The sequence below is a fragment of the Maylandia zebra genome, linkage group LG7 (genome assembly GCF_041146795.1).
Source record: "Maylandia zebra isolate NMK-2024a linkage group LG7, Mzebra_GT3a, whole genome shotgun sequence".
Classification (NCBI taxonomy): Eukaryota; Metazoa; Chordata; class Actinopteri; order Cichliformes; family Cichlidae; genus Maylandia; species Maylandia zebra.
This window is the reverse complement of record NC_135173.1, coordinates 40,948,846-40,975,529: the sequence shown is the minus strand read 5'-3', so window position 1 is coordinate 40,975,529 and position 26,684 is coordinate 40,948,846. Positions and strand designations below refer to the sequence as shown.

Here is a 26,684-nt window from a genome sequence, read left to right as displayed (position 1 = left end):
CTAGCTTTATTCTCAAAGAAGCTCGTTTACATATAGGCTGTAGACAGTGAAATATAATGCAAACTACGGCATTAAAATGAAAAGTTCTTAAAATAAAAATTGACCGTTTCCAAAAATGCTGATCACTGCAGACACTTCTCTGTACAAACAGCCATTAGCTCATGAGGTAGTACACTCAAGGTTGTTATTTGCTTGCATAATGATCATACTTTGAAATATTGACACTGTCTCATAATAACACCGCAGCAGGACTTCATCATACTGTTGCACACTCACACGTTCAAGTATATATGGGACACCCATCTTTTAACTGTAAAGAAATGAAGAGTAAGCAGTTTGTCTGTTTGTACCTGTCAATGATTGAATAACTTTGAACCCCCTTGAAGTCTGCATTGCCACAGTTTCCACACGCGAGGCCTTCGGAGTTAAAATGTGGCTGAATTGGGGTCAATTATAATCCAGACCTAACTAACAAGGTAGTATCGTAAAATACACATTATTTACATCACACTGATGGAATTCTAAAGTGGGAAAGTGGAAGACGTATGAATGCATTGTGATGTCAGAGGTCAGAGGAGAATGGCTACACTGCTTCAAGCTGATAAGGACGTAACTATGAGTTAAATAGCCACTCGTTACAATTAAGCTATGCAAAGAGCATCTCTGAATGGAGAACCTGCTGAACCTTGAAGCAGATGAGTTACAGCAGCAGAAGACCACATCAGGTGCCACTCCTGTTAGCTAAGAGCAGAAACTGAAGCTACAATTCAAACAGGATCAACAAAATTGGACAACAAAAGACTGGAAAACTGTTGCCTGGTCTGATGAGTCTTGATTTGTCCTGTAGCATTTAGATAGTAGGGTGACAATTTGGTATAAACAACAACATCGATGCATGGCTTGTATCAACCCTTCAGGCTGCTGGTGCTGTAGTGGTGTGGAGGATATTTTTTGACACGCTTTTGGTCCCTTAGTACCAACTCAGCATCATTTAAACACCACACCTGAGTATTGTTCCTGACCATCTCCATCCCTTTATAAACACAGTGAGCCCATCTGCTGATGTGTCATGCAACAAGGAATGAGGATTTATGCTGATGCTGTGAGGATGAGACATGACTTCTGACCAGGCAGTTCTCATCACGATGCCCATGTATTTAACAAGAACATACTTTTCAAGCTACCAACTGACATGAATCACTTACATTGTGAGCTTTACCTGTGGAGACTGTGAATAGAGAGAAATAGGCACAAAAACCGAGATTTAATCCACATTTTCCACTGAACTCTGCATCATAAATGAGAAGCATTTGAATCAATGCTGCCTACTACTGGTTTTTATGAGACCTGCAGCTTCCTCGCAAACCAAAATGAGCTAATCTTGCACCTCTCTTAAATCACATCAACCTGCTTGGATTTTTAAGCAACTGAAGCACAGAAACTCACAAACAACTGATTTCCCAGCACTTTATTCATTCATTTATTCATTTAAAAATATCTTTTCACATAGGCACTGAAATAAATATTTCACATTGCAGTAGTCAGTGCCACCGCAGTAACATACAAAACACACAAAGGAAAAACACAACCAAACAGCAGTCCAAGCAGATCAAGCATTTAATGCCAAAATAAAGACACTTAAAAAAAAACAGAGTGCTTTTGAGTGCTGCCGTCATGACTGCAGCAGTAAGTGCTCTGAAAAGAAAGACAGAAAACCACACTGGCCTTGGAGTGTAACAGTTTGATCATTTTGTCCTAGTTTAGGCTCAATTGTGGACCCACAGATTGTAGAAGTGCCATTACAGTACAAACAGATAATAAGGCAAACCTGATTGAATAATGCAAAAACAATACAAACCACCAAAAACATATAACTGTCCAAAAGTACATTAATTTGAAAAAGAAAAGGAAACTGACACACATCAAACTGGCCTTGTTAAAGCAACGAGGTGGCGGTTATCAGTATTTTTTCCTCACATTGTTGCGAGAAGCTTCATGATAAAAGGACTGATGGCTGATAACAGATATCTGCTACAGTTGACTGACCTCCCGGGCTCATCACTGAGTGTTATGTTAAGTGCTACTGCTCACAGCAAACTGTGAATTCATAGTCACACGTACCGCTGCTAAAGCGTCATTTCCTCAAAATTAAATATGAAGGAAGAGATCTTGTTTCCTCTCGTCAGACTCATATCAGCCACCACATTAAAACTCCTGTGAGTTGTGGCTGATCTGTTTTACAATAGGGCACAATATCAAAACTGGAAGCGTGCCAGTAGAGATAAATGCACAGTCCTATAATTTGATCAAACAATTGCAATAGATAGACAACCACAGGTCACTTAGCACCTCTCTGATGAGCTGTGCTGAGTGAGGTGAACTGTGAGTAAGCTACAGCAGGACGACTGAAATCAGACTCCCAAATTATGTAAGATGAGACTGAAGACTAAAAAATATATACCCATCATCTCAATGATAAAAATGAGTTTAGCATTAAGATTAGTCTGTTTCTCTCAGCTGATAACAACAGCTTTGATTTTATATACTGGCTTTGCAACTTTGCAGCATTTAAAGTATTTTTTCCCAACATATGTGTTCAAATATAAAAAAAAAATACTGCAAGTACTGAGTGACTGTTTCTACCAAAGAGAGGTAACTCGCAGTACCCAAACGGTAACGTTCAGCTCCCTTGGGTTTTTCTGTCATTCCCACTTCTTAATCAAGACATTTCACACAGAACCAACAACAAAGCAAGGCAAAAAATAAACAAAATTAAAATAAATAATTCTTCCCACAGACTAAGAAGTAAGATTCAAAGGATTCAAAATACCTATTGATATTTTTTACCAACACTTCTGTACAAAAACTACAATCATAAACAACCATGAGAAAATGCTTTTATCACCCAAATATTTTCTACGAATACAAAAAATACAGTTTCATGCATTGATCTAATAGAGCTCACTGTTTTCTGTGCTTTAGGGGCTGAGTTAGTGTGGCCGACCACATCTAACATCAGCTCACAGTCCTTAGGGAGCAAACACAATCCCAGCACCAACCTCCACCTCCAGTGGCTCTGCTAAGCCGTGGGATGCAGGTACCCTCTCGGCATATTTATATATGCCTCATTATTAAAAAAACCAAAGTGTTCGATCCCTCCAGCAGAGGTTTAGAACTAATTTCAAGCTGAATTTAAGCTGTTCTGGGGACACCTGGTGGCCAAACATTTTACTGACATGCTATATGTTTGTGTCAATCGGTCAGCTGTCTGTAATCACATCCGCTCATTCTCCTTTAATGCATGCAGTGGCTGACATGATGTGTTCATCCATTTTATTTTATTTTGGACAGTTAAATTACAGTGAAGGGTGTCAGACATATTTCTTACTGAGGCTGTGCTGCTGCTCTAATCCCTAATGTGGACTTCAGATTGGGAAGATAATCTGCGAGTGGTACGCACAGGTGAGTTGAACAGTGTGACGGAGGGCGTACGATAAAGAAGCCCCTTTATTTCTACCGCCGGTACTCAGAAGTACCTTGTCGTTAGGTTGACAAGGTAGAGGTCACAAAAATACGGTTCTTCTTATTATTGTGTTGTTTTTAGGCAGCTTTACATTGCAGTTACATGATGAATTTCACTTAGCTCCTGGTGGTCTGCGCTGGGCAGGACTGGCTGTGTCTAAAGTGCATGATGTACACAGCCGTCTGATGCCACCAGTAAAACATAGCCACCACAAGTATGTGCCACACCTGGTGGCTGGCACCCAGGTAGTTCAGCTGGCCTGGAAAAAGAAAAAATAAAGTGTAAATATAATGCATTTATTAATTCTCATAATGTAGAACTGTTGTTGAAAGAAGTTCAATCGTTTAAAGGGAAAACAAATAACAGATGGATGGATGGGACGCGTACTCTGTAGCGGTCAGAGAGTTTAATGGCTTCATCGTACTGTAAAATGAAATGTCTGGTGTGTCGTTGTCATGGCGGTGTATACAGTACCCTCTTAATCATTAATATTTCTGTTTCCACATAAATTCACCATTTCCTGTTTAAGTTCATTAAGCAGTTTATTTGACTGGTAAATGGACTGATCCCTATACAGCTCTTTTCTGCTTAAAGCACTTTATATTTAGCATTTCAGAATCAGAATCCTTTATTAGTCCCAGAGGAAATGATGTGGTCCCAGCTGCTCCAAGACAGTAAGAACAGTAACTAACTCAACTAAATTAAAAAATACAATATATTACAAAGTTACAAAATAGCTTTAATTATAAATATCCCAGTTTTATATATATATATATATATATATATATATATATATATATATATATATATATATATATATATATATATATATATATATACACACATACATACATATATATATAGATATATATATATACACACATACATACATATATATATAGATATATATATATACACAAATTTAAAAACATATGGTTGAATTGATGTGCCTTTCTTATCATATTGACTGCCCAGAACAGACTCGTAGAAAATCCAGAGCATTGCCTGACAATTTTGGCCTCTAGTGGGAACTTTTTTCCCTCCATACATTGTGTTTTGTATAATCCACATGAAGATCAAACCATTCTTTTCAAAGACAGAGCGGTGAAGTTTAACAGACCATGTGTCTAGAATTATGAACATGATCTGAAGAGGCCTGCACACTGCGAGATCCCAGCAATCTTCTTCAGCAAACTTTATTGTACGCCACACTGCCTGATACCCGCTCGGGTCTGTCATGGTAAAACAAATAAGTTTCTGCTGCAACAAACCCGATTTCCTTCTTTGCTGGAATTGCAAACATTTTGTTTTACACTTACATTTACGTTCCTCCACTCCACTTAAGTTTGTACCAGTCTGTGTCCGTTGATTAGGGTGTCATTTCCTGTCCTACTGGTTAGTTTGTCGACCCAGATCTAGCAGCAGTCACACTGTGACATGTCATCTTACATTCCTGATACTCCCAGCTTACTTCCTCAAATGCTTTTTTTTAACTGTAGGTCTCAAGACCATTAAGGTCAACTTCAGTACTCTGTCACTCTCAAAGCAACTTCACTCTTTTAAAGCTGCTTATTTCATCATGTATCATGAAAATGGTTCCTAATGTGAACGGGCATCGGCACATAGGTGTGGTAAGGATAACAGCTGAGTAGCTTTCATTGTAATTTTCCACTTCTGATCATGTTTTGTGAATCGTGTGAGTTATGGCTAAGAGACATAAAGTAGGAAGATCTACGGCCTGAGAAGCCTCAGAGCAGGAACTTCATACCCAGAATGATGATGATAACAGTTTAACTGACGGAGAAGGGTCAGATCAGCTCCTTTTCATATGAAAATGGATTGCCAGATAGAGAAGTGTGATTCATCACTCCAGAGAACACGTTTCCACTGCTCAAGAGTCCAGTTTTTGCGTAACTTGCACCACTGCATGTGATGCTATGCATTGCGATTGGTGATGTAAGGCTCACCATGAAAACCCTTTCAGTGAAGCTCAATACGCTCGGCTCTTGAGCTCATCCGAATGTCACGTGAAGTTTGAAGGTCTGTAGCGATTGACTCTGCAGAAAGTTGGAAACCTCTCCACAGTGTGCACCTCAGCATCAACTGACCCCACTCTGTTAATTTACGTAGCTATAACGCTATCACTTCATGGCTGAGTTGCTGTTTTTTCCACTGGCTTCCACTTTGTACTCCTAACAGTTTACTGTAGAATTTTTAATAGTGAGAAAATTTCACGACAGGACTTTTTCCACAGTTGGCATCCTATCAGGTTACCTGGCCAGAGCATCCCATTCTTTCACAAATGTTTGTAGAAGCAGTCTGCATGCCTAGGTGCTTGCTTTTATACACCTGTGGCAATAGAAATGATTGGAATGCCTGAATACAATGATATGGATGGGTGAATGCATACTTGAAAAGTTGATATCAAAATCGTTCACTCTGTAAAGCCAAAAGCAAACAGACACAAATGCTGCCGCAGACAAGCAAAACTCACCAGGAAAATATCGCTCAGGGATTTTGGTGACGTAGAACAGGAAGGCAGAACCAGCAATCAAGTACATTATTATAACTCGAGGCAGAAACAGCTGAAACAGAGACAGGAAAGATTTATTGTACACAGGGAAAGTCCTCATTTCTGGGTTAAAACCATAGTAACAGCATCACAGCAGAAACGGCTTGTAATAAAGCTCTAAAACGATACAGCGAACATACAGCGCACAAGCTTTGTTTCCTGACCTGCACAACATCGGAGGTGAAACCACCATTGAGCCAGACCCAGTGGCAGGCAGGAATCGTGCCAACACCTGCCACGCAACAGAAGATTGACATCCGTATCCAACGCCAGTCATTGCTGAGGTAACGAGGGTGGACCTGAGCGCTGAAGACGGCCAGGATCAGGGACAGCACTGTCAGCAGGTAGACCTGCCGCCAAAACTGCAACCAGGGGAAGTGACAGACAATATAAAACACAGCGCAATATGAGCCTGAGGATCTCCAGTTTCATATCTTAAAGGAAAAGGAATTAGCCAGCAACCTGATACTAATGTTTGTGCTTACAGCATTACAATAGAAAGCGTAGAAGATCCCAGGTACATAGCAGCCCAGGATGCCAACAGAAATGCCTGCATAGTCCAACGCCAGCCAGCGGCGGCAAGTCTTCTCCGATCGATGACACGAGAACAGGTGATACCCCACTGAACACAGCATGCAAACCTGAGAGGGAAGCACACAGCACCAGATGCAAATGTTTTTCGACAATTTCTTTACGTATAGAGCATTTTTATGCATCCATCAAGCTAATCACATTTGTGACTACACGAAAAACTTTGTGTTCCTTTACCACATGGGTACATTATACCTACATAAAACCAGCTCACAGGAAGCTCAAAAACCATCTTGCATACATACACACAACTTACCTGGAAACAGAAGAGTCCTATAGCGTAGATGACATAGTCTTCTCTGTTGGCTCCAGAAGCTGGCAGGACAGACAAGAGGTCGTTGACTCCCAGAGAGAAGAACAGCAGGAAACCCAAAAGGTGGCTCCAGATATTCACCGTCTCATTGGACAGAATAAAAATACTGCAAAAGAAATGTGCAGGATGTTTGCATGTGCATGGTTTATGTGCAAATGTATGGATATAATCACTCAATTTTCCCCCTTCTGGTCTGTAATGCTATATATTTATATCTACAAAGTTGGGCAACTCAAAGAAAGATAAATAACAGTAAAGGCCAGAGGTGAAATGCATAAGCTTGATTTTGCAGTATTCCCAGCACCTTTTCAGGCAGAGTTTGGAGGGCAGGTGAGCCCTGTAGCCGTCTGTGATGTAGGGGTTTTCCTTCAGGAAGAGGGGGATTTGTTCGTAAGTGTACAGTCGTATCCTTTGGGGTATCAGCACCGGCCAGTGCTGATAACTGCCCAGCTCTATGTAGTGGGCAGTCTTCAGCAGCTTCTGGGGCATCTTCAGCAGCATCTTGCTCGGGGCTCCTCTGGCGGTGTAAGGCAAGCTGAGGGAGGCTAAGGCTGCATATGGAAAAAGGAAAGGTAGGATTTATAAGGGAGTGTGCTAGGATGGTAAAACAAGTCCTCCTCTATCTGAAATCAGTGCTGACATTATGTTATATCTACAGGATCAGGGTTACCGTCGTTTGTGTGTGTGTATTCATCTATTCCCTAACCCTACCTCCTTAAAAGCTCTCAAATCTCACCACCACCAGCACCACATTCTCAGTTAATTCCACAGGCTCTCCGCATATCTTTCCCTTATAACTAAACCCCTTAAAACAGCAAACTAAACACACTAGCGTGCCCGACTCGCACGTCAATCCGTTTGTTATTGTTGGGCCATGCTAGCTAATGCGCACGCTAGTCCGCTAAAGTGATGTGAAACGGGGTTACAGAACTCACCATTAGTCCCACTCCGACTTTCGATGTCCCCGTTCACACAGTTCAGCCATATCTGGATGGCTTTTAACCTGACACGTCAGTAATAATGTTACATTTTAGTGAACAGACACACTACCCGCAAAACCTGTCTTTCTTCTTTTGACGTTGATGGTAAACAATGAAACGGCACAATGCTGCCACCAACTGGTGGCTGCGGAGAATTTCACCCTGCGGTGTTTTTGAAATGAAATGAAATGAAATGAAAACAACAACAACAACAACAACAACAACGATGATGATAATAATAATTTGTGGAAATGTATCCTAATTACTGATGTAGGTTAATTAAGGCCTTGTTCTCTACAAAGGAATGCATTTCAAACTGCATCTTTTATTTTAGCGGTTTGAACACTTCCCAAGAGGCATCACGCCCAAGCATTGGTGGACCATTTAATTATAATGCGGCTTGTTTATTTAATAAGTTTGACTGGTGACCACACCTAAAAAAATACTGACTTTTTGCTTTCACTGAGACTGTTGCACATTGTTTAAGTCTTACCAGCATCCCACGAGAAAAACAAACAAACAAACCAAAAACTACAGCAGTTATTTTCATTTTCTCAGATCTACAATTCTTACCCATGTTTGTAAATTGTCAAACATCATCCTACCATAATGCCTGAACATGACAAATCCTTTAGCAGCTGCTTTACGTTATTTAAAAATTGTGAAATATTAAAGCAAATAGCTGTTTTGTGATGTTGATATCTATTTGCTACAGAGCCAAAATCTCCAAGAAAGTGGTCTTGAGCAAGCCATGATCTTGAACGAAATAAGAAAATTAATGGATGGTCTTGAGCCTCCAGCCTTTCTGAAGGTCTTTTAGTCTTTCTTTGGAGATTGGATGCTTTTTCTTAATCTACTGCCTCTCCAGAGCTCAGACTTCAACATTATTGAAGCACTGCAGGATCATTTTGCTAGAGATCAAAATACAAGGCAGAAAACATCCAAAGAAGAAGCTGTGGAAGTCCTTCTGAAGCCTAAAGAACTATTCCTGAACTACAAGAAAGCGAAAGAGAGTTCAGGCTGTGTAGGAAAATAAAGGTAACCACACCAAATATTGACCGTTCAAGCTCATAAGAATTGTACAAACTCTGATTTTGCCTTTTATTACTGTATTTCAGTTTATGTTTGCATGTGTTTCGATAAGTCACTTCTTCTTTTTTCCCATTTCCAAGCAAAATGGGAAATAGATGATGGCTCGAGATTTTAGAAAATTTGGGGTCTCCACTATAACTTGAAACAATAAATAAAATCCAGTTTGAGTTGGTATTATCGGAGTATTGTCAGTAGGAGCATCTAACATCCAGAGCCCTGCTGTCTCCTCTTCCAACCACACCCACATAAAAAATAATAAAATACAAAAACATGGACCATGATCATGACCTAAACAGCCATCAGAAGAGAATAGATTCCTCTTCGCTGACGCAGTGACTTTGGTATGTTATTAGAGTTGCATTGTCATGACTTCATCCTCTTGAAAGTTGACACTAAGCCACAGGCTGTGAGGACATCCCTACAGAGAGTGCAGACACATGATTACAGCACTCGCTCACAAAAGAACTCCAGGAATGAATTAAAAATGTTTTTAGTCTCCAAGATTAAAGCTCCTGGGGGGCTGGTGTTAAAGACTATACAAGTTTATATATACTGTGTTGGAAAACAAAGTCTCCGTGTGTCGCTGAGCAAAGGTGGGGACTTAATTTCAGCACTTGGAAGGAAGATGCAAGTGTTCATGCAAAACAACAAATCAACCCTGCGCACCGAGGGCGTTGTGTTTGCATTTTCAATTGTTTCCATCTGGAAGAGATTTACAAGAGCACGATGCACTTGTTTGAGACACGAAGCATAAAGTTCATCTCATGAAAGGGTGATTTATGAGTCAGTTAGACCTGTATTACAACAAGACACGCCATTACCGATTACTCTTTTTTGCTAAATCTTGAAGCGATTTAAGTAGGAAGAAGAAGAGACTCGAGTTTATATAGTAGAAAAGGCTCCTAAAACAAGCTCAGCCGAATGTAATATTTCAAAATATGTTCTTTTTTTACTCATATCAATGATAAAACGTCTCAAATACCCCAAACAGGAAGATCACTGAAGTTATCTTCAAAATAAAAGTTGTTAAAAAGTTTATCAGGAAAATGTTTTTGTGAATAAATATTTTTACACAACCGTCCTCTTTTGCCTACTCACCCTTTCTTTATTAGTGTCTAAATATGTAATGCAAAATAACTTCAACATGCTATCTCTTAGCGTCCCTATAAACTCTTAATTAATTAATAATATATAAGCCATTTTTGTTAACGCCCCCCGAATAAGGAATCCCGGAAGTGCAGAGGGAGGAAGCTCTCGTCTCGTCCCGAGGGCTCGTCTCATTGGCAGTAGTTTGACAGCGTCACTGTGAGCAGCTGTGCGCCCTGCCCATTTTATTTCATGATCAACATGCAGCTTCAAGGGGAAAATACCAAATGCCCTCTCACACCACTGATTCAACATGTGAGCAGGGATGAAACTGTGAAGATTAGAGACTATCCTTAACCGCACTGACTGGTTTTATTTTTATTTTATTTGTGTTTTCCATTTCCCAAACACGTTGTTGATATGTAGTCTGAAGCACAGGTTATGGATCGCATGTGGATATGCTACAAAATCCTACTCCTTGCAATTGTTTGTGTGAGTTCGTCATCTCTGGAAGAAGAGGACGCTTCTTGCGATGGGGCGTTTGATATTTATTTTGTTTTAGACCGGTGAGTCATGAAGGCTAGCCTGTTTTACCCGTGCATTAATTCATTAATTAATTAAATACTTGCTACCCCAGGGCAGAGACTTACTCAGTCCTCTCCATGTATGGCTATGTTTAGTTCCTCCTCTGCTAGACTGCAGGAGTGACCACAAAGTTCACTCTTATTATGCTGTTATTCCCAACAGCGACAGATCAACCTGCTCCCCGCTTATTCTGTGTGTCTGCATGCACCAGCAGAATAAACGGACCCTTCACCTCTTCTGTTTATTCTGCCGCTTGCAAATGTAGTAACTTTTGGAAAACATGATGTAGTCAAATTCTGTCACAGATCTCTTTGTTTTTACATTTTATCCTTGCATCGGACTGTATTATTGTCGTTAATGTTAAAAGTACAGTGTTGTGCGAATGTCTCGAGCCACCCCTCATTTTTCTTACAGTTTTCCTACTAGTTTTGAGCAGTAGATCTCCAGGCTTTCTGAAGGTCTTTCAGAGTTTCTCTTTGGACACTGGCTACTTTTTCACTCATTTTCAGTCCCATCCATGTCTAGTTTTCGGAGGGATGTGTTTTTTTGTTTGTTTGTTAAGCCACTTAACACTGATCTCAAGCATAAAGGGGGATCTAACTGAAGGGATGAACAAGACAGCCTAAAACAGAGCCACTTTTACTACTTTGTTACTAGCAACCTGTTGCAAAAAGATAATTTCCGTCTCTTTCTTTATCCGATTCTACAAAAAATGCAGCAATAAGGTGATTCCCAAATAACTTTTAACAAAAACTTGACATACTTCAGTTCGGTGTGCAGCGTGTCTTTAAAAAAATAACTAGATAAGAGGAAGCTTAAAAGCTATCCAGCAGACGAACAGTATCTGAAAGTCATATCTTTAAGGAACAGAAAATAATCCAGCAAAGTCCTGATACAGAACCTGAGAGACAACCCTTCAGTCAGTGGATCTACTGTTCACTGAAGCCTCATCAGAAATGATCTCAGTGGAAGAGTGGCTAACAAGAAGGCATTCTTAACGAAGGGAAAGAGAGAAAAAAAAAGGCTGAGGTATGCAGAATTATGCAAGAACTACACTGAAAATCAGTAGCAACAGGTCTTATAGAGTGATGAATCTAAACTTTTGGTTCAAATTTTTGTCTGTATATACAGTGGGGCAAAAAAGTATTTAGTCAGCCACCGATTGTGCAAGTTCCCCCACCTAAAATGATGACAGAGGTCAGTAATTTGCACCAGAGGTACACTTCAACTGTGAGAGACAGAATGTGGAAAAAAAAAATCCATGAATCCACATGGTAGGATTTGTAAAGAATTTATTGGTAAATCAGGGTGGAAAATAAGTATTTGGTCAATAACAAAAATACAACTCAATACTTTGTAACATAACCTTTGTTGGCAATAACAGAGGTCAAACGTTTACTATAGGTCTTTACCAGGTTTGCACACACAGTAGCTGGTATTTTGGCCCATTCCTCCATGCAGATCTTCTCGAGAGCAGTGATGTTTTGGGGCTGTCGCCGAGCAACACGGACTTTCAACTCCCGCCACAGATTTTCTATGGGGTTGAGGTCTGGAGACTGGCTAGGCCACTCCAGGACTTTCAAATGCTTCTTACGGAGCCACTCCTTTGTTGCCCGGGCGGTGTGTTTTGGATCATTGTCATGTTGGAAGACCCAGCCTCGTTTCATCTTCAAAGTTCTCACTGATGGAAGGAGGTTTTGGCTCAAAATCTCACGATACATGGCCCCATTCATTCTGTCCTTAACACGGATCAGTCGTCCTGTCCCCTTGGCAGAAAAACAGCCCCATAGCATGATGTTTCCACCCCCATGCTTCACAGTAGGTATGGTGTTCTTGGGATGCAACTCAGTATTCTTCTTCCTCCAAACACGACGAGCTGAGTTTATACCAAAAAGTTCTACTTTGGTTTCATCTGACCACATGACATTCTCCCAATCCTCTGCTGTATCATCCATGTGCTCTCTGGCAAACTTCAGACGGGCCTGGACATGCACTGGCTTCAGCAGCGGAACACGTCTGGCACTGCGGGATTTGATTCCCTGCCGTTGTAGTGTGTTACTGATGGTGACCTTTGTTACTTTGGTCCCAGCTCTCTGCAGGTCATTCACCAGGTCCCCCCGTGTGGTTCTGGGATCTTTGCTCACCGTTCTCATGATCATTTTGACCCCACGGGATGAGATCTTGCGTGGAGCCCCAGATCGAGGGAGATTATCAGTGGAGTAGAATTATACCTGGACAGAGGAAAACACAGTGTAACAGTATAAGCCATGGATTGGCTTCCCCAGAGCCTGGACCTCAACATTATTCAAGCAGCGTGGAATCATCTTCACAGAGAACAAAACAGAAGGCAGCCAACATCCAAAGAAGAGCTTTAAATGCTCTTTAAAGAAGCCTGGAGAACTAATCCTGAAGACTACTTCAAGAAATGATCAGACAGCCTGACTAAGAACAACTCAGGCTGTGTTTTAGAATAAAGATGGTCACACTAAATATCGACTTCAAGTTTGTTAGAACTGCGTTTTATACTGTATTGAAACATTTTCCTAGTAGAATATACAGAAAAGAGCAATGGTGCAAAGACTTGCACAATAATAGATTTCTATTAACTGTATTTTTATTTCTGTTTGTAATTCATATGTTTATGGAGTAAAATACTACACAAAATGCAGAATCAAACTATATATGTGTCTTATGCAGAAAATATAAAGCACATAAATAATTTCTGATTTATTGATTAATTGATGGAGCTCCCCAAGTATTTTCATATAACTCTAGTGCAGTTGTGAATCCTTGGTAATAAAGCTAAATAATGCTAAATGAAGTGATATTTTAGCACATTGTTTGGGTGCATTTGATTTTTCACTCGGCCACTGCCTGTTTTTGCAGGTCAGGCAGCGTGTGGGGACACTGGGATGAGATCTATGGATTTGTGGAGCAGCTCACCAGGAGGTTTGTTAGGTGAGTAGCTGTTTTCTGCCAGTATTAATAGCAAATGAATTAATATCTCCTCATTCTCTGTATAAAAACTTACAGAAAATAGTAAAAAAAACACTTAATGTAGAACATTTAAAGGAAGCTTTCGAGTGCCCTTCAAGCACATACAAGAAGTTGAACAGAGGAAACAGAGTCAGTGGTTCAAACAGTAGTGGCTAGCAGAAACTAGGGCATGCCTATTTCAGGCACTAGACATCACACAAGGCAACCAACTGCTCCAAAACCCCTCTGGGCAATAGCACTGAGGGTGTGTGTGATATCTTTAAGTTTAATAGCAGACTGCTAAATATAAGAACCAAACATGCAGCAGATGTTGAAGGTGGTGCCAACCACAACCGGCAGTCCTGTCCCCCTTTCACAGTAGAACAAGGCACAGGGATAATGGCTCACTTCCCCATCTCAAAACTCTCCCATGTTATTAACATTTATTAACTGATGTTTTTTTTTGTATCAACCAGCTGCACCACTGTGGCACAAACCGCTTTCCCCGTCTGTCATCATAGCATAACGTGGTCCCGGAGACATCTACTGTAGCACAAAATAGTTTGTGTACTTTGGCAGGTGTTTAAATCAGGATCGGTGTGGACAGATTTCATCAACACAGGCTACATGAAGCTTCGCAGCTGCAAAACTTAGCGTGCGTAATGGTAAATTGTCTGGTTTGTCATTGGGACCGTTGTGCGTTCTTCGTCTTGCCGAAGACCAGTTTTGCGTGTAAAGGGCTAACCCTGTCATCAGTGAACAACCTGCTCTGACACTTGATTAGTAAAAAGATGGCAAACCCACGAGTACTGAAGCTGCTGAAAAATCTTTTCTCCTCCTCTCTCCACCAGTCATCCAATAAACTCAAACTGCTACCCCGTTTCATTATATAGTATTGTCAAAGAAGGGTGTGGTGAGACATCTCGTTGGCCTTGTGGCTGGTGTGCAAGTCCCTGTTTTGTTAACTAATGTCACGGATTGATATTAATGCGAGACTCTGTGTCTGCTTTGTCACCATCTTTGTGGTTTTCTGTGCGACGTCTTATAAAGTGACTCAATGCTGTTTTAATTGACTGTTAAATTTTTGTTTGACAGCATGTGTATCATGTGTCACTGCATGATAGCATGTGAGCATACAAAATGTAAGAAAGTGCTTGCACTGATACCGATGTGTTTTTATTTTAAGCAAGACTGGAATGCATAATCATGATATGATGCTAACATGTAATATACGTTTGTGTATTCACAAAGTGTGTTTGTGTGTGTGTTCCAGCCCCAGGATGAGGGTTTCTTATATCGTCTTTTCAGCTAGAGCTGTTGTAATTCTCCCACTAACTGGAGACAGGTATATATTTCCCTTTTCCTTATAATCCTTCTCCTCCGCTTCACTCAGACAGTAAATCTTTCTTTCTTTTCCTTTTTTTTGAAATTGAATTGCTTTTGTTTCAGATCTAAGATAGATGAAGGCCTGGAGAAGCTGAGCCAAATCACACCTGCCGGTGAAACGTTCATGCACGAAGGTTTGAAAGCGGTACGCGCTCCTTTCTAGTATTGCAACTTCCTGCCATGCATTGTTTTCCTTACAGATGCTTCCTTTCATTGTTGTTTGTTATTTTGGGGCTTTTTTTAATTTAAATAATCTGTATTTTTGGCAGGTATCACAGCAAATGAAGTCACAAACTTCACCATCATCCAGTATTATCATAGTTCTTACTGATGGCAAGCTGAACATCTACCCGTATGAACTGAGTGTACAAGAGGTAACACACACACACACACACACACACACACACTAATGGCTTAGTGGAAGATGCTGTAAATGAGGAGCTGGATGAAATTTGAGAACCATATTATGTTGAAGGTCATGATGAGCATCCTGTTGAATTTTTCCTGAGAATACCAAATGTTCTTTCACGCAGGAAGGATTTGAAGACACTTGTGCTGTTTTTGTGCTATATCATCTCAAAATGTGGGTTGTGAGCATATAGCACAGTTTGTGAGTGCAGTGAAATCCTTTGGGGCTGGGGTTGTGTCAGGAAGGGCATCCGGTAAAAAAACAAAAAAGCCATATCAGATATGCAGAGCCATCCTCTGTGGTGGGGACCCCCCCTTGCGAATAAGGGAGTAGCCTAAAGCAGCTTTGATAGCATGGCTGTTTGAAGAAACACACAAATTCACATACTTCTCATACCCTCTTCTCTGTTTTACTCTGTTACAAATCTCAACCAAAGAAAAGTTGAAAGGCTCAGTTTGTTCCGTTTGTATCGTGTTGCATGAACCGGACAAGCTGCTGCTGGCTGGACAAACAAAACTGTTTGCTGTGAAATCTTAATCGTAATTTAAAATATACAGCATTTGCTGCGGCTGAGCTGTAACAATAAAAAACACTACTCTGATGTTTTATAAGTCACATGGATTCACTGTATGTCTGTAGAATCATGGCTTAAGTTTTCCTCTTGTGATTCCCAGGCTATGAAAGCCAGAGAGTTTGGAGCCAGAGTGTACTGTATCGGGGTCATGGACTTTGACCATAGCCAGGTAGGTGTGGGGGCTTCATTTTCTACCTCTTCCATACAGCACTGGGAAAAGAGAACACTCTCAAGGCCTTGATACTGTTGCTGATATTGTTTCTTGTTTAAACACCTTTTATTTGTCTTTCTGAGTAAATATACATGTCAGTGTGCGAAAGCTTCAGTGGGCTGTTGTTTCTGGCCCAGATTTATCGACACACCTCGACCCCTTTTGCTTATCTGTTCGTGTCAATCCAAAAACCTCCAAAGGGCTGAACAGCAAGCAGCTGTCAGGGATTTGTAGTTTGTGGTTCATGATACATTTGTTCTTGTAAAAAAAAACAAAAAACACTGAATACATTTTCTCAGGCAGCTTATGTGAAGTTATTATTTGTTGGGATAGGCTGTGATTTCTTCCTGTGCAAGTATTGAGCGGTTGAAAGAGACGATTGTGGTGGAAAAGAAAAAGCAGGAAATCTTATGCAGCTGCAAACTCTTCTACTGACTGCAGTGACTGTAAGCAATACAAAGGAGGGAGGAAAGCTGCTGTTCTGTTGTGGGTTTTTTTTCGTGCTAATAAGATTTACAGTCCAATGCAAAATCTATAATTACATTTGCTGAGAATCATAAAATGATCTAAACAATATTTCAATTAATGTGGCATCTGTTGCTGAACATCCCCAGCCCTGTTTATTTCTGGTTGATGTTTCAGCAGTCTGAATGACATTCTTAATTTGTGTAACATGAACTAATACATATTTAAAGTGCTTAAGTTTACATAACATATGATCTGTAATGTCTTCAGCAGTCAGAGGGCATGGCTGATTTTCTGCCCGCTGACTGACCGACGATCTGTGGTCTAAAGGAGGAAGTAATTACATCATTCTCTAATTGAATAAGGCCAGGCAAACTTCCTGTCCTGCGATCGTTAAAGCAGCAGATGAAAGCTTCAGCCAGCTCCCCAAAGCTTTAATCTCCTAGTAGCAGACTTTGCCTCCCTAAATGCCCAAGCACAAGCCAAAAACCTCCCTGAGAAGCAGAAAGACATGAGAACAGAAATTTGAAATGCTTTTTGTATCAGTAATCTTTTGCTGTTTCCACTTTGGCCACAGCTTGCTGAAATAGCCGACGGCAGAGAGCAAGTCTTTCCAGTTGTGTCCGGCTTTCATGCTCTCAAAGACATGGTGAACTCGGTGAGGTTACGCTCCATGCAGCGACATGCAGTAACGTTCACGTGCAGGCTGTGGCATGGCGAGCTTATGCAGAGTCCTGTATCTCTGTATCTCACAGGTCCTGAAGAAAACTTGCTCTGAGGTTTTCACAATTGAGCCACTGAGTGTTTGTGTGAATGGTAAGTTTAATCAAAGTAGTCTTAATGTCTTAAAACTTCATGTAATTTTATCATGTAATTTTGAACAGGTGTTTGTGGTTTCGTAATGATGAAACCCAATGAGTTTGTTATTTTTGTCCAAACATATAGAGTTGCATGAAGAATATATATATGTATATATATATATATATATGGAATAATAAAGGAAAAATAACAAAGTCTACAACAGTAGGATCTTTAATCTTACATTACTTAACAACCTCAGTTAAAAATGATAGTCCAGAGACCACTGCGGGTCACAGCACATGTAGACCGAAGGGTGGCCCGTGGCGTACCATGCAACAGACGAGCTTCTGAATTGTTCCTTTTATATCACATCAGCGGTTGGGTGCAGGTGCTTACTAGGATGCGCTATGGGAAGAAGGCAAGCTGAAGGAGACAGTGTGATGCTTTGGGCAATGTTCTGTTTGTAAACCTTTGGTTCAGCCATGTAGCTGTTACTTTCACACGTAGCACCTAGCTAAGCATTGTTGCAGGCTCTTGCCTTTTTCAGCAGGATAATGTGCCCAACCACAAAGCAAAACTGGTTTCAAGAATGGTTTAAGGAGAAAAACGAGTTCAGGTGTTGACTTGGCCTCCAAATTCCCAAGATCTCAATCCATTCGAGCAATCTGTGCTGGACAAACAAGTCTGATCCATGAAAGCCCCCCCTCGCAACTTACAGGACTGCTAACATCTACATGCCAGATACTACAGCACACTTTCAGAGATTGGCATCTATGGCTCAACAGGTCAAGGCTGTTTTTGCAGCAAAAGGGGGAACATCACATTGTTAGGCAGGTGGTCGTAAAGTTAAGCCTGATGGGTGTATATATAAGCTGGGAGCTAGGTAAACAACAAGGCACAGGAGGGAGCAGAAAAGCAGGGAGCCGACAGTCACAAAGGAGGGAAAAGAAGCAAGAGTACAACTTGAATGAGACACAAGAGAAAACATATTTTTTAAAGTGAAATGAGAAATAACCAAAAGGCACAGAAAGAACAAAAAACAAGAAGAGGGAGGACAAAAAGCATTACAGCATAGACAGCACAGAGGGAGGCAAAACAGGGAAACACTGAAGGAACTCAGCAGGCATTAAAAACACACAAATACTCAAGCACCTTTACTATGAAGCAACTTCAACATACCCAGGATCTTTTTCCATGATCTGGAGTCACTCATGTGATCAGTAGTCTGGCTAAGCATCCACACAAATGTGTTTATCATATTTAACTAATTTCACCAATCACAAACATGGACAGGTCTGCTTGCAACACCAATTTCACTGATTTAAAAAAAAAAAAAAAGATTATTAATGGAGAATTACTTTGTCAGTAGGCACTGGATAAAAGCATATCTTGGTAAGAAGTGAACTTCCTTCACTGTCAACCTGGATAATTACAAATCCAACTTAGTTTTCGTGGTAGTACCGCTCTTTGGAACCTGAAGTGAACAAAATCTTAAGGAAAATGTTCCAAGAATAATAATGAAACCAGAAGACTCAAGAAAGAAATCCAGGACCCAGGATGTGGCTGAAAGCATCGCCTCACAGAGTCACTTTACTTTGATCACAATGTTTCATGTTTAATAATTATTGTTTTGCTTTGCTGCCATTCAAGTGCACTGTCAGAGTAATGTGATCTACCTGATGTTTCCCAGAGTCTTTCAACGTGGTCCTGAGGGGAAGTGGCTTCAGCGGATCCAAAAGGATGGACAATGTACTCTGTTCCCTCACCATCAATCAAGTGACCCACAGTCAGTAAAGTACACACACTTATGATTCACACACCTGATGCATAGCTAGCATTTAGATGCCAATGCTAAGGATTCAGTCTTTGCATTGCTAAAGAAGTGAAACAGTATCACAGGTTCACTGCACGCTGATACTGTAAAGCACTCGAGGATTAAAGTGAAATTCTGAAGTGAAAATGTGGTATAGTGTGCAGATCTCTGGGGGCTGCAGTGGAAAATCAGAGTCATGACGTCCAGAAGCAAACAGTGGCTGCTATTTATTGACTTCAGTTGGAGAACAGAGGAGATATTATGAGAGCAGAGTGCTCATGAGCAGAGGGAGGGACGAGGAGGGAGATGATCTGTCTCATTAGTCCATTACCAGATCAATGGCACAGGGTGGAGTTACTGAGAGGACATGAGGAGATAACACAAAACTGTATCTGGATCTCTTGTGTTTACTTCTTTTTGCAGTCGAATTACAAATTTAAAATTGAATTTATTCAGTCAGTTTGTCACAGAAAACAGCCAAAAAGCTTAATGCTTCTTCTGTTTGTAGCGTCTCTCAACCTGTGTACATACCAAAGAAGTTGCACAATAACATTAAGATTAATTTTTTTTCTAATTTGCCATATGTAAAATTAAACGATGAATTAAATGATGTGTCTCTGCTACAAGAAACCAAAGCAGCTAATTGAAGTAGAAAAGTACGGACCTTTTTCCTCCACCTGTGTGGGCTTGCAGAGTTCATCTTTGCCTCCTCTTCCTTTCAGTTGAAAAGCCAACAGTAGTGAGAGATGGGTATCTGCTCTGTCCAGCCGTTCGTCTAGAAGAGGTCGGACAGTAAGTCAACACACACGTGAGCACAAACACAGTGTGTGTAACAAAAAACGGAGCCTATTGGTACCTGTAATTGCCTTAAAAAGCCAAGAAAGAAAAATCCTTCTCTGGGTGTTGTTTCGTATGATGTGTACCTCAGAGTTTCTCTGAAAGCAGCTTGATTTTGACTTTTAATTAAAAAGAAGAGAAACTGTCATCAAAAGTGCCATATCAGGAAAATAATTTAAGGGGGAACTGGGAGGGTATTTTAGTTTCCTTCTTTATTAGATTTATTTATATGTTTTTTTTCTGGTTATATGCGATTTAAATAAACAGAGGCTTTTCAGGCAGTTTTTCCTGCACTTATCTCTGTGTGTGTCGCAGCCTGACGCAGAGGCCCAAATACAGGATGCAGAGGCACAGAAAATAAACAAATACTGAATCTTTAAGAGAAACTCTGAGTTGGAAGGGTAAGAAAAGACTAAACAGGATTCCAAAATAGGGCATGAGAAGCACAGGGAAGAGAAGGTGGGCAGACAGATCATCTGATAACTGACGAGGGGAAAGGCAAGACCACACACACACACACACACACACACACACACACACACACACAGGAGATTAAAGAAAATATGAATGGTACTGACGACTGAATGTAACAATGAAAACAAGGATATCTTAAGAAATAAAACAACAGTGGGGCAGGAGGAAAATCAACAGATACAAACATGATAGTATGACATCACAGAGAGTGGACAGAGCTAAAGTGTTCGATAGAAAGCAAAGGGGGCTAAAATAACTTGTTTCTGTTATATGATGAACTATGAGGCAGCACAAAAGGTCCCGTATTAGATAAATGACAATTATTTTGTATTTTGAAACATGCAAAGCTATAATGTAGAAAAGTCCCAGGATTATAAATATGGTTCTATACATGAATGTAATAGGTTCACTGTAGGTGTGGCAACATTTTCAAAAGCTGATGCATAAAGCCTCATTATGAACGCTAACATGTGTTCATAAACTTGTGCATGTCACCTCAAGGCACTTTAAATGGTAAGAACAAGACTTACAGTACATCCTTAATTTTTGCATTCATTTAATTAATGTAATTAAGAAGGGTAAGTAGCAGTCAGGTGATAATCAAATGCACTTGATTAACTGATTATTAGTGCTAGAAGTTCTGCAAGTTTGCTAGTCTGAAGGTGTGTGTCAACACAAAGGTCAAAATCCTGAGATGAGTGGACGTCCCAGTATATTCACCCCAATGTCAGACTGTGCAATAATGACAGCTCAGTTAGAAAAAGACTAAGCGATTGGGGCTCGTTGCCAGGAGAAATGCCTTTGTCTACAATAACAACATGCCAGCTCTGCTTAGGTTAGCAAAGTTGCATCTGGACAAACCACAAGATTTCTGGAAGAATGTGCTTTGGACAGATGAGACCAAAGTGGAGATGTTTGGCTGTAATGCGCAGAACCACGTCTGGCGAAAATCAAACACAGCATATCAGCACAAACACCTCTTACTCACTGTCAAGCAAGGATAGTGGTGGAGGAATGATGGTTTGGGCACTGGACCATGGCATCTTGCAGTCACTGAGTCAACCATTAACTCCTCGTTATACCAGAACATTCCAGAGTCAACGTTAAAGCCGTCTGTCCAAGAGCTAAAGCTCGGCTGAAATTGGGTCAATGATTGCAAGAAAAGCAGCAAAAGAAAAAGCTCAAGGTGTTCAGACTTGAGTGGCATGCTGTGTTGGGACCTTAAGAAGACTGTGCTTAAACAAATGCCCCCAAAACTTTAAATGAAGCAATGTTGTAAAGAAGTGTGGGTCAGAATTCTTCCACAACAATGTGAGAGACCGATAACATTATACAGATAAGAATTTGTCATTGCTGCTAAAAGTGGTTGTACAAATGTTTGTTGTTAAGAATCACGACGTGTACTTAGTTTTTTACAAGACTGTAGTTCATCAGCATTTCTTCATCTGACTGATGTTGAGATTTGTTCTCTGAAAATGCAAACAGGCACAATGTTTACAGTAAAACTGTGTCAAAGTGTTGGATGGACAGAAGTCGGGCTGACCAGCGTGGCATTTAAAGAGTGAGTGGTTGATTTGACTTCCACACTTCAAACAGTCAATCCCTCTCTCTCTACTTCTCCTCCTCAGCCCTCACAGCTGGAAAAGTCTCAGTTGGGTTGAACATGAAGTTAAAAAAGCATTTGCAAAAGCAAACAACCTTTAGAAATAAGGGAGTCTGGTCAAAACTTGATAAGAATATAAATGATGGTGACTCCCTATTGCAGCAACTCCTGGTTCTTTATAATAATTTGATGATTTGACACTATAATTATATTTAAATCAATCCATTTGAGACTACCCCACACACGTTTTACTATGATTCTAACTGTAAAAGTGCCAATAGTGTCACACTGAGCTCTGAACAGGGACTAGATCTCATGATGTGTTCTGTGATTCTGTTTATTCACAGATCAGTTGAAGTGCTGGTCAGCTTAAACCATGGAAAGTCCTACATCTACAGTCCCATGAGCATCTATGCCACAACATGTGTGAGTAACATTAATTCTGTATAACACGAACAGTTTTGAAGGAGTTACCTGCATGTATGATGTCACACTGCCCTCTGTTATTTAATTTAGATACAACACTTTTTTGTGTAGGTACAGGAGAGCATACTGACGTAACTGTGATAGATTACAGAATAAGATCAAATAATGTTGTGTTGTGTGTTTTCTGCAGTCAGATGGGACCTGGGTGCTCTGGTTCCTGTTGGCTTTGTTGCTGTTGCTGGGCCTGGGTTTGCTCTGGTGGTTCTGGCCTCTCTGCTGCACCGTGGTGAGCTTTGTCCTTGTGCATTTTTGTACAACAAAACTCATTTTGAAGGCAGTCGTTTTAAAAGCAGCATATAAAAAAAGAAATACAGAAGGACACAGGAACTAGTAAATGTAGTGAGGTGTTTGAGTCGGATACTGCAATTATGAATTGTTGTGGAATTGAATGTCCAATGAATGTAAAGTGAAAGGCACCAGTTTGAAATGGGGCCGTGTGCACTATAACCATACATGTTATTATTTGGTGCACTGAATAAGCTTAAAGCTCATTTGCATCTGCAGTCCCTCGGCAGGTTAAATGCAAAAGATCACAGCGATGAGATGTCGCATAAAGAGTAAATCACACCTGATGTCTGTTTATTTGTGTTTGGTGGCCATAAGCACCAAACACAAATAAACAGACATCAGTGTTAACAAGTCTGTCCATGTCCTGGGTCATGTGACCCAGTATTCTGAGTTTCTTGATGTTTTTGTTATTCGTTTCAGTCTAGTTTCATTTCAGTTTTTCTAGTTACATTCTGTCATGCCTAGGTTACAGTTTTAGTTCATGATTTATCAAGCTCCCCATCTGTCTCATCCCTGTGTGAAGTTTTCTGTGTCAGATTGTCATGTTAAGTCTTCGTGTGTTTATCTGTCATGTTTCATGTCCAAGTTTTCTTTGTTTGTCAAGTTCGAGTCAAGTCTGGGACTCGTTATGTTTCCCGTTTTATTTTGAAAGAGCCTTGTGTTTTTTGTTTATTGTATTTACTTTCACGTCCCCTGTCCTGTCATTATGTTAATTGTTGTCAGCTGTTTTCCCCATGTGACTCTTCCCTTGATCATTCCTTATGTCTATTTAGTCTGTGTGTTTCCGCTCAGTCAGTGTCAGATCGTCTGTTATCCTCACCTCATGTTTTCATAGTTTCCGTTATTGTGTCACTGTGTTTCACAGCCTGCCTAGTTACTCTGTGTTCATAGTTTTTTCATGGTTCTTTCACAGAGTGTCATAGTCTTTTTAGTTTACACAGTGTTCTTAGTCCCCTTAGTTTTCCCAGTTTCAGTGTTCCCTGGTGTTTTTGTCATGCCATCAGCCACAATAAAGGCTCGCTTTATTTTTGGAAACCTAGTTCTGTCTCCACCGTGTCTGCTCGTGGGTCTACCTCATCTTCACACCGACGCACACCGCCGTGACAAAGTCTGCAAGTCTTTCAGCAGATAGACTGCTTTCTGTCAAAGATATATGTCATTATTGTTTTGTATAAGATTTATGTTTCGTTTCTCGCAGGTCATCAGAGACCCCCCTCCCTCTCGCCCCCCTCCTCCCCCCCCTGTGATTGTGAGTACTCCACTGACTGTTTTTTTTAAAGCCATATTTTCTTTTTCCAAGGACTTCATATCACTGAAGGGACGCTTTGATTTTTTTACCACCCGTTGCCATTTTGGCAGTAAAAGCAGTGAGAAAATCCAATTTTGGGCAAATACAGAAGGAGCGTAGGTGGAGCTGGGGAGAAGGAGCCGACAGAAGTGGTTTGGTGGCAGATTTTATTCATCGAGCATGAGTCAGAAGGCAAAGTTCCCTCATTGTAAAATAAATAAATTAAAAAATGCAGTTATGTTTTTGCATGACAAATATCCCACCACTGCAGCTGAACCTTTGGTGTAAATCCACTGGATCTATAGATTATAGACTGATCAGCAACACAAAACCTTTCTCTCTGTTTTTAATTGCTTGATTTAAAAAAAATGGAAGTACTTATTACAACGAAGCTTTTATGCTTATTACATAAAAGTCTTCAGGCTCTCTTTGTGGATAAGCATCTACTGACTACATTCATGTACTTCATCGAATCCAATCATTTCCAATCATGGTGGCATAAATGTTTTCCTGTGTGAATTTTGAGAAGAAATGTATCATGCGGGTAGATTCCAAGTCCAAACTTGGAGTTATTATTAAAAAAATTATATTATCTCGTATGTACTCAAAATTTCAAGTTATTTTCTCAAACTTCTGAGTAATTCTGAGTTATTAAGGCGAAATTTCAAGATACTAACCTAAAATTTTGTCTCATGGTTGGCAGTTTTTTTTTTCTTCCAGTGGCTACACAATATAAAGTATTTAGCAAAGGAATGTTTTAGAATAGTATTATATAATTTTGTATTTTGAATATAATAAAACTTTATTCAAATATTTTAAAAAACTTTGTGTTTAAGGAGCCAGAAGAAGACCCTTTGCCCAAACACAGGTGGCCTACAGTGGATGCTTCATACTACGGCGGCAGGGGTGCTGGAGGCATCAAACGCATGGAGGTAAATTAAAAAAAAAAAAAAAAGGTTTTACTGCTAAGCTTTTGTTGTTGATTTGCTAATGTTGCTATAGTGAAGATGCAGTAATGTTAGCTGTATCAGTCAGTTGTGCCCACATGTTGCAGGTGCGCTGGGGCCAGAAGGGGTCCACAGAGGAGGGATCCCGGCTAGAGAAGGCCAGAAATGCTGTGGTCACTATGCCAGAGGAAGTGGAGGAGCCCATCATTCCTCGACCCCCACCAAGGCCTCCTCCGGTTTACAACCCCTCATCGCACTCCAAATGGTACACCCCCATCAAGGTGAGATAACGATCTCTTTAATATTTAGGTCCTTTGTAAGTTGCCTGTTTTGTAATGTTTTTGAATGTCTTTGCCTTCAGGGACATATTGATGCGCTGCTGGCGTTACTGAGAAGACAATATGACAGAGTGGCAATCATGAGGCCAACACCTCAGGACAAGGCAAGAAATATCAGCAGCATTATTACAAAAGCTTACGAGAAACACGGCTATCAATTCAGCATGTTATCATATAAAAAAAATCTCATTACATCCAGCTGGACTGTCACCAGTCTGAGTTTTGCCAAAAGTATTCAACCATCAAATTGGTTAGATCAGTGATCCACCCTCTTGATCCCCCAGTGATTTGATTAGATAACAGATAATAATAATATAGTGCCAATCTTGCTGTTTTTTTTTTATGTGCACAACAGATAGATAACAGCTTGCTGTATCAACTCGCTTGTTATAAATAACAGTTTAAATGCCAACGCCTCCAGAGTGTGTCATGAAACAGCGCACATGAGCTACAGGCTGCTTAATGGTTTAGTTTAAGTCTTATTTTGAGACTTCACGTGGATTTACTGTATCGATCCTCCGTCAGCTGAGCTGCTGGGAGAGCTAGAAGCAACTTGGGCCTTTTCATCATAAATTTTGGGGGCTTTGAGTTCACGGTTTTAAAAACCTCCCAGTGGGCTCAGAGCTTAATAATGGATGTGTTATGAAAGGTTTATTGTAGAGTATTCCACTTTATTTTAAAGCAGTTTTTGTCTTTAGTGGTGCATCAAGGCTTGGGTGGGATAAATAAGTTGTGCTTTTTTACAGCATGTTGAATTTAAAATCACTTCACATTCCCACTTGACTGCGGTTAAATGTTTAAATCGGACTATGGCGTGTCTCCTTTGTTTTCTCCAGGGCCGCTGCATCAACTTCACCAGAGTTCAGAATCACTGATGTTCAAACACGAGGCTCAGTTTTCCCATTTTCATGCCAGTTTTGCCAAAGATGACAAACATGTGTGATCCAACATGAAGAATTACTTTGTATTGTAAATAAACCTCTTTATGTACATTGTGGTGTCACAGTTGGCTCTCTTTTTACCGTGGTAACCTATGCTGAGCACAT

General features: G+C 40.4%; 2 protein-coding genes across 3 annotated transcripts; one reads left to right on the top strand and one right to left on the bottom strand.

Moving 5' to 3' along the window:
• Nucleotides 1–1,453: 1,453 nt before the first annotated feature.
• Nucleotides 1,454–8,102, bottom strand: LOC101474998 (progestin and adipoQ receptor family member 3). 2 transcript variants are annotated; one of them, XR_013099488.1, is made up of 8 exons: nucleotides 7,935–8,102; nucleotides 7,304–7,550; nucleotides 6,943–7,105; nucleotides 6,581–6,736; nucleotides 6,260–6,457; nucleotides 6,018–6,108; nucleotides 5,798–5,872; nucleotides 3,653–3,782 (listed from the first exon to the last, which is right to left on the bottom strand). XR_013099488.1 is itself a non-coding variant. In XM_014409085.3 (7 exons), exons 2-7 carry the CDS (start codon nucleotides 7,498–7,500, stop codon nucleotides 3,640–3,642), a joined length of 948 nt encoding a protein of 315 aa, XP_014264571.2. In that variant the 5' UTR covers nucleotides 7,501–7,550; nucleotides 7,935–8,102; the 3' UTR covers nucleotides 1,454–3,639. The 2 variants fall into 2 exon arrangements, 1 of the variants encoding a protein (XP_014264571.2); XM_014409085.3 differs by lacking the exon at nucleotides 5,798–5,872 and having other exon boundaries at nucleotides 1,454–3,782.
• A 2,302-nt stretch (nucleotides 8,103–10,404) lies between these two features.
• On the top strand, nucleotides 10,405–26,630 carry LOC101475683 (anthrax toxin receptor 2). The gene is made up of 17 exons (XM_004538341.2): nucleotides 10,405–10,723; nucleotides 13,629–13,700; nucleotides 14,992–15,063; nucleotides 15,168–15,249; nucleotides 15,374–15,478; nucleotides 16,188–16,256; nucleotides 17,341–17,421; nucleotides 17,519–17,579; nucleotides 19,255–19,350; nucleotides 20,100–20,169; nucleotides 22,639–22,717; nucleotides 22,908–23,003; nucleotides 24,264–24,314; nucleotides 25,190–25,285; nucleotides 25,408–25,581; nucleotides 25,662–25,742; nucleotides 26,475–26,630. Exons 1-17 carry the CDS (start codon nucleotides 10,599–10,601, stop codon nucleotides 26,511–26,513), a joined length of 1,449 nt encoding a protein of 482 aa, XP_004538398.1. The 5' UTR covers nucleotides 10,405–10,598; the 3' UTR covers nucleotides 26,514–26,630.
• The last annotated feature ends 54 nt before the right edge of the window (nucleotides 26,631–26,684 follow it).